Source organism: Epinephelus lanceolatus, chromosome 14 (genome assembly GCF_041903045.1).
Source record: "Epinephelus lanceolatus isolate andai-2023 chromosome 14, ASM4190304v1, whole genome shotgun sequence".
Classification (NCBI taxonomy): domain Eukaryota; kingdom Metazoa; phylum Chordata; class Actinopteri; order Perciformes; family Serranidae; genus Epinephelus; species Epinephelus lanceolatus.
The window spans coordinates 28,801,123-28,808,533 of NC_135747.1; the positions used below are offsets into that span (position 1 = coordinate 28,801,123).

General features: G+C 42.2%; 1 protein-coding gene across 1 annotated transcript; it reads left to right on the plus strand.

Annotated features, from left to right (window-relative positions):
- Positions 1-1,009: 1,009 nt before the first annotated feature.
- On the plus strand, positions 1,010-7,147 carry LOC117251425 (four and a half LIM domains protein 2). Its single transcript, XM_033617700.2, has 6 exons — positions 1,010-1,143; positions 4,584-4,759; positions 4,848-5,022; positions 5,965-6,134; positions 6,243-6,429; positions 6,526-7,147. Exons 2-6 carry the CDS (start codon positions 4,604-4,606, stop codon positions 6,675-6,677), a joined length of 840 nt encoding a protein of 279 aa, XP_033473591.1. The 5' UTR covers positions 1,010-1,143; positions 4,584-4,603; the 3' UTR covers positions 6,678-7,147.
- Positions 7,148-7,411: the final 264 nt, after the last annotated feature.

Below are 7,411 nucleotides of genomic sequence, written 5' to 3' on the forward strand. Positions count from 1 at the left end.
AAAGCAGTGGACCAACCAACCAGCCGCTGTTCTGCAGGTGTGGCTTAAAAGAACTCCTTTTATACACAATACAACATGTGAATATAAATACATGCATGCATGTAAAAGCAAAACACACAGAAACTGACACACACTTTGTGAAGCACTAGTGTCTCTATGGGGGTCTATAATTAGAGCACTTGAATCTAGTGACGCATTTTCTCACTGGAGAGTGTCCAGGGACCACCGGGTCAAGAAAACCTACCTCAGACAGGGAGAGACGGACACACATAAAAGAAAGTTGGAGAGAGATAGAGACAGACAGACAAAGAGAGCGAAAACTGGGATGAGAAAAGAAAGAATTGGACAGAGCATGGGTTTGACGGAGGGTGTGAACAGAAGAAGTGTGAACAAAAAGAGTGAGGAGGGGCTGCAGAAAATAGTACCACAATTTTCTTAGAAACCATGCGGGTGTCTGTCAGTACCAGGTCTGGACACTGTACCCAACACGTTGGAGGTTTGGGATTGACTGCATATTCCCCTGTGAGGAGAAATATAGGGAGGTAAAGACAGATGAGACACATGAGAAGGGACAAGTCTCACAGGCCGACAATGTTTGACATTTGAACCCTGGCGTCCTTTCCGTCATGTATCGAGCGGCCATAGGAAGACTGTGGTATTATGTAACAGTGTACGTGTGTGTGTGTGTGTAATATTAATATTATGATAATGATAACCACAGATATATCTGATGTAAAGAAAACAGCCGTTTAGAAGAATGTTTTCTCCAGGAAGTGGGATAGGGAGGGATGATATGATAAGAAACCAAAATATTAGAAAGATTAAATTTAAGTGAGTGAGTTAATCACTGAGTGAGTATGTGACAGAGTGAACAACTGAGTGACCTTAAAAGGCCACACGGTCGCGCCAGTGACTGAATGAGCAAGTGAAAGGTGGCCCCGGGGTTATCTCTGTGAAGCGCTGCTGTATTTATAGATCATCTCAAAAAAGACTCCCTGCCCCCTTTGCTGTGCCCCCTCCCCCATTTTCAATTAGCCCCTGATGGGTGGAGTAATGCAATCAGGAGTAACTAAAGTTCGCACGGAGTCGCCTCCCTCAGTCTGCCCCAGACTCCACACAGGCACACACTCCTCAGACAGGAAGGTAAGACCCAGCTCTGTTCAGCTACTCCACTATCCATCCATTCCACTTGTCCATCTTTCCACCCATTCATCCTCTCACTGGTCTTCATTCATTCTCCGGGACACAGCTGCTCACTGTGCTCCGGCATCCAACTGTCTGCTTCCCCACCCACCTGCTCGTGTTCTCCCTCTCTCCACCTGCACAGTACCTTCACCATTTAACCACCTCGTCTCTGTCCCCACTGTCTGTCCTCATGTCTGTCTCAGAGGCAGCATCCTTCATCTTATCATCTATCTCCATTAAAAAAAAAGAAAGAAAATTCACATCCCCTGTTGACCCCCAGTTCATTTCCACCTTCTTTCCTCACTGCTCATCAAGCTCATACTTCCCTTCTGTTGGTGAAGGTGTCGGCTCCTCACTTCTTGTTGCACAGCAGCAGTCTGTCCTTTTTATTTTTATTTGTTTTGTGACTTGCGGCATTTTAGTCTGATGCAGGACAGTATAAAATCTTCTGGTAACACTTTGAGTGCACAAAAAAGTACCTGTTAGACGACAAAAAAGGGAATAAAACGTTCCTAAAAATATTACAAGGCTATTAATAGTCACTGTTATCTGTAATTGTTTAATTCCTGCAGAATTGTTGCCATGGAAGAGAAGAAAATAGACACAAGCAAGCTCTTATTGATGGTCTTTAGATGGTTGTATAGTTTTAAATGCTTATTCAACTTTAAAACATCTGGACTTATGGATAAATAACAACAGATTGTAGGCATTCTTAAATTTATGGGGATGCAAAATTGCTTTTCCAGCTTGACTTAACTGGAACATACCTGTAAACTGAACCAAAAACATCCCACTTCCTAACCTCAGGCACTGAGAGTTAATATCTTGGTAAGAACAGTGCCCTCACACACTGGAACTTTCTGGGGATAGACCAGGCTGCAGGGTGGTTGGGGTTATCCAAGTGGCCATCGCTCAGTTTTGGCATCAGGCAATGCGTGCTGGGAGACTCCCAGCATCAAAGACACCCCAGAAGCTGGGAAACAGCTGCATGACATGTCCGAATAGCTGAAGGTTTTATTTGTAGCGGTTGAGATTATGCTTTTTTTATTTTTAGGAGTCAGATAAATCCTTATATAAGCTAGGTGAGTCATGCTGGGAGCAGTAGACAATGGAGGAATGCAGGGAGGGGTTCAGAATAACTCCGAGCAGAGAGGACGGGCAGATTATAGGTCTCTGATTCGGTCATATAAAAGATACTGAACTCACTAAATGTGGGAATACACAAATAGATAAGGGAGAAGAGGTTCAAGAAAACAGGAAAATAAAGGAGTGCAGCATAATATGTGTGATATGCTCACACCTCGTACCATCCATACCACTGATGAAGATGCACATACTGTCCTGTACTCAGACGTTTATACTATACGATCCCCGGTCCGCAGAGAGTAAGAGTATTTAGCCACAGGTGGGATAACCAGAGGGCTTAACAGGCCGACCACAAACAGCTGCAGATAGGGAGTAGCCATTATTACAAGTGCCATTCAAACCCACTTATAACGCCGACGTGTACACACACACACATGTGTGGATGGGTCAGTGTACAGCAGCAGCATGGTGAGCGTTGGAATGCAGCGGGCGTAAGTTGACTGTCTCTAAGCAGGACTGATAGGGGTTATTTATATCCTCCTCATCTGTCACCTTCTGGTTCTGACACTGAGAACAAAATGAAGGGCCGCTGAGAGATGAGAGGAAGAGATGAAAGGGGGGAAATATGCAATATGGGGAAAAAAACTGTAATGTGAAGGATCTTGATAGTGAATGGGTCCCGGAGAACATTAATAGCTTGGAATTTAAGATCTCGAAGAAATTGGTTTCTGCTGAGTGTCGGCGTCACCGAACAGATGTGTTTGAACTGAGCAGCAAAAAGACAAACACGTCTATAAAGCTTTAAACTACAGTAGGTAGCTTATAATAACTTCCATATTCTGACAGTGGTGCATAAGACAGATACTCCGTTGGGAAATAAGGCTCATCTGGCTCCTCCTACTGCTTCTACTACTACTACTGCAATGCCAACAACAGCTTTAATGTTATTTAGGTAATGGGATGTGGACAGTCATCAGTGGGGAAAGAAGCAACCGGATCTTTTACTTAACTTAAAGTAGCAATAACACAGTGTAGTATAAAAGCAGTAGCATAAAAAAATAATCTAAGTACAGACAGTAGAAGTACACATTGTAATAGGTCATTTCAGGATAATGTATATTATGTAATTATTGATGCATTTATATGGACGTTGCTTAAAGGTTGCAGTTTTTACTATCCATACTGTTGGGTAGATTGTGAATTTAAGGGATAAATAAAGTCTTATCTTTATTACACAGGGTGCATACGGGAATACACAAGTTCAATTTAAGACTTTTTAAGACGTTTGAATCATAGGCTGTATAAAGTAATAGACGTAGCTGCTGTGACGTCACCCACTGGTTTGTGGATTCACGCTTTGAAGCCCCATCTTGGATTTTTGAAGCCAGAAGTGACCATATTTGGACAAGAGGGTGCAACCTGTCACTAAAAGCAGCCCCACCCTTAATGATGCACCATAATAAAATGTTAACGGGTGCTATACAGTAATTCACCACCCTTCAATTGTCATAAAGGGGAAATTAGCTCTGAAGACCATTACCATTTTTTGTACCGTGCTGTAAACATGTTTATTCTAAGTTGGCATTTTAACATGGAGGTCTATGGTAATTGTCTTACTCATGGAGCCAGCCTCTAGTGGTCATTAGAGGAACTGCAGCTTTTGGCACCTCCGCGTTGGCTTCTTTTTTCAGGTTGCTTGGTTTAAATACCACTTCAAATGGAATTTAAGACCAAATTTGCCAAGGAAGCACTCACTCAAAGGTTACTTTGTCCAAGTAATGTCAGTTTGAAAATAACAGTAAGGTAAAATGATGATGAAGATACTCTCTGCACTTAAACCTCTGCACGGAAAAAATTAAACAAACTCATTGCAACATCTAAACGCGAAGAGAACACATGCAGATGTCATGTGTTTATTCGTCATATAGCGTTTCCTTTCTTTTAGAAATTCTCGCTATGACGTGACTAAAAACATTTAAGGCCAATACAATCTGAATTTAAGACAATTAAATACTTTTTAAAGCCTTTTATTAGTAATGTGTATCAAGGACTTTTTAGGACTTGCAGCCACCATGTCATATTTCGTAGTATTAATCACAATCTGCAAAGTAACTAGTAATTAAAGTTATCAGATGTAGCGTGCGTATATATACTTAATTACTTTCCAATGCTGACAATCATCCAGATAAAGCTGTTTCAGTATGTGACATTAACCAGATGTGGGAGTCTATCACTCACTCTACAACTCACATACTTATTACAGAATACTTTCTCACTTCCTGTATCTCTTTGATTTTCCCTTTCTCTCCCAGGTGAGTGACTGCGGGTCAAGATGACCGAGCGCTACGACTGCCACTACTGCAAGGAGTCCCTGTTTGGGAAGAAGTACGTCCTGAGAGAGGAGAATCCCTACTGTGTGAAATGTTACGAGAGCCTGTACTCCAACACTTGTGAGGAGTGCAAGAAGCCCATTGGCTGCAACACCAGGGTAAAGAGATGTCACAGATACATTTTACATATGAAGCTTAATTATCATCAGAGTCATCCCAGCTCCAACTGTCCACCTCATGTTCTAGGATCTGTCGTACAAGGACCGTCACTGGCACGAGGAGTGTTTCATGTGCTTCCAGTGCAAGCGCTCGCTGGTGGACAAGCCCTTCTCCACCAAGGATGAAAAGCTCCTGTGCACTGAGTGCTACTCCAATGAGTACTCCTCCAAGTGCCACGCGTGCAAGAAAACCATCATGCCAGGTAGAAACAAAGCAAGAGAGAAGACAATGTATTTAATTCAAGCCGAAACCAGTGCAACAGAAATCTAATTTCTGGCTTGAAAACATCTGATAATGTCTGAGTGAGCATCAGATGTTCAAAAAAATGTATCCATTGATTTACAGACGCCATTTTCACAATGTAAGTTTTGGGACCCAATGGCATCGAGTGGTCGACCTGGAAGTTTTTATTCCACTGTTTGGGAGGGAGAGCCCTTTTACGCAGAGTTTGCATGTTCTCCCCATGTCAGCGTGGGTTTTCTCCGGGTACTCCAGCTTCCTCCCACAGTCCAAAGACATGCAGGTTAATTGGTGACTATAAATTGCCCGTAGGCCTGTCCAGGGTGTACCCCGCCTCTCGCCCAGTGTCAGCTAGGATAGGTTCCAGCTCCCCTGCAACCCCTAACAGGATAAGTGGTTATGGAAAATGAATGACTGGATTAATAAAATTGGCAGCAATGCTTGGCGCATTTCCTGGGGGCCTCGCAACCATTCAAGGATATATCGGTAATTCTGAGATAACATGCCAATGGCCAGTATGTATGTTACACTGCACCTACTGCTCATGTGCATATTGTGTATGCAATGCCATATAGTTTGATATGGCAACAAATCTGACCAATTTTAGAAACAGTAACAAGTCAAGACAATACTAATTAGCAAGTACTTTTTACGTTAAGACTTTGTTTTCTTGTTTGAGGACGTTGGGACTTAACTATCATTGACAATGTTTAGTTTTTTATACTTATCGGGTTCTACTGATCCCAAATAGCTAGGAAAAATTAAGAAGGCATTTCTCACATACAAGACCAAAATAAATAATTAAATCACAAGTTTCTTGACTCCAAAACATGTTTTCTGTCTCATTGCTGTTGCCTTGGCATCCCTTCACTACCTTCTGCATCCCCTTTGTGTTTCTCTGAAGGCTCCAGGAAGATGGAGCACAAGGGGAACAGCTGGCACGAGACCTGCTTCACCTGCCAGAGATGCCAACAGCCCATCGGCACCAAGAGCTTCATCCCTAAGGACAACCATAACTTCTGTGTGCCCTGCTATGAGAAGCAGTTTGCCATGCAGTGTGTGCACTGCAAGAAGGTATGACAGCCTACGGGAACTGATTTTCTAAATACTGCTTAATTATTCTCCATCATTTTTCAAAGAAGTGTGACAATATGACATCCATCCATAACACCCTCTTATCAGCCCATCACCACCGGCGGGGTGACCTACCGTGAGCAGCCCTGGCACAAGGACTGCTTCCTGTGCACCAGCTGCAAGCAGCAGCTGTCTGGCCAGAGGTTTACCTCTAGAGATGACTTCGCCTACTGTCTCAACTGCTTCTGCAACCTTTATGCTAAGAAGTGCGCCTCCTGCACCACCCCAATCAGCGGTAACCACAATTCATAGACTTATTTGTCTCCCTGAATCTATAATATCTATTAAATATTTCTCAGTTGTTCTGACTTGGATTTGTTCTCACCGTCAGGGCTCGGAGGCAGCAAGTACATTTCTTTTGAGGAGCGCCAGTGGCACAACGACTGCTTCAACTGTAAGAAGTGCTCCGTGTCCCTGGTTGGCCGTGGCTTCCTCACCGAACGTGATGACATCCTATGCCCAGAGTGCGGCAAGGACATCTAATTCAGTCCGAGGGACGACAGATACACCAGATTGGAAGACGGCGTCATGATACAGGAATGACAAAGACACAATAAATACTATCGAAGCACAGAGCATAGCATCCATAGCATCTTTACAGCCTAGCATTACTACGATTGTACATTGTTGTACACCATGAATTACAAACTACTAAGTGTTATGTGAATTTAGAAAGTTTAAGTTAAATGCTCACTCTTTGAGAAAAAGTTATTAGTAATAAAATAACTGCTAATGTAAAGATCTTTGCTTATGAAACAGCGACATGTTTGCAGATACACTGTATGAAGCATTATGAAATAAATCTACAATATTAATGTAGACGATCTGCTTTGAAGTGTAATAATAATTACTGCTTTGTGCATGGACTAGCTTGATGCAATAATCAGTAGAAGGTTTGTGAATGAGTTCTGCTATTACCAATTAAATAAATAAAACATATGACTTTGCTCTGATGATTGCTAACTGTGCTTGTGAATGAAATCATTTTATTCATACAAAAACAAAACATAAAAAATGTTTATATTGGCAACTTTTGAGTAGAAAAGTACACACAAACTTAATACAAAAGCTACTGCGGATTGGTGGATCAGAGACTTTGTGAGATTAATTAAGATTTCCAGTAGTTTAGGAGCCCATTAAGTACCAGATATGGTTCACAAAGCTGCCGACTTTACTACTGTTATAAAAATCAACAAAACTGATTCATTGTATTCAGA

Coding starts and splice junctions, on each gene's coding strand:
- LOC117251425 (XM_033617700.2), top strand. CDS start 4,604: ATGACCGAGCGCTACGACTGCCACTACTGCAAGGAGTCCCTGTTTGGG. Junction 6,135..6,242: donor AGTGTGTGCACTGCAAGAAG/GTATGACAGCCT, acceptor CCCTCTTATCAG/CCCATCACCACCGGCGGGGT. Junction 6,430..6,525: donor CTGCACCACCCCAATCAGCG/GTAACCACAATT, acceptor TCTCACCGTCAG/GGCTCGGAGGCAGCAAGTAC.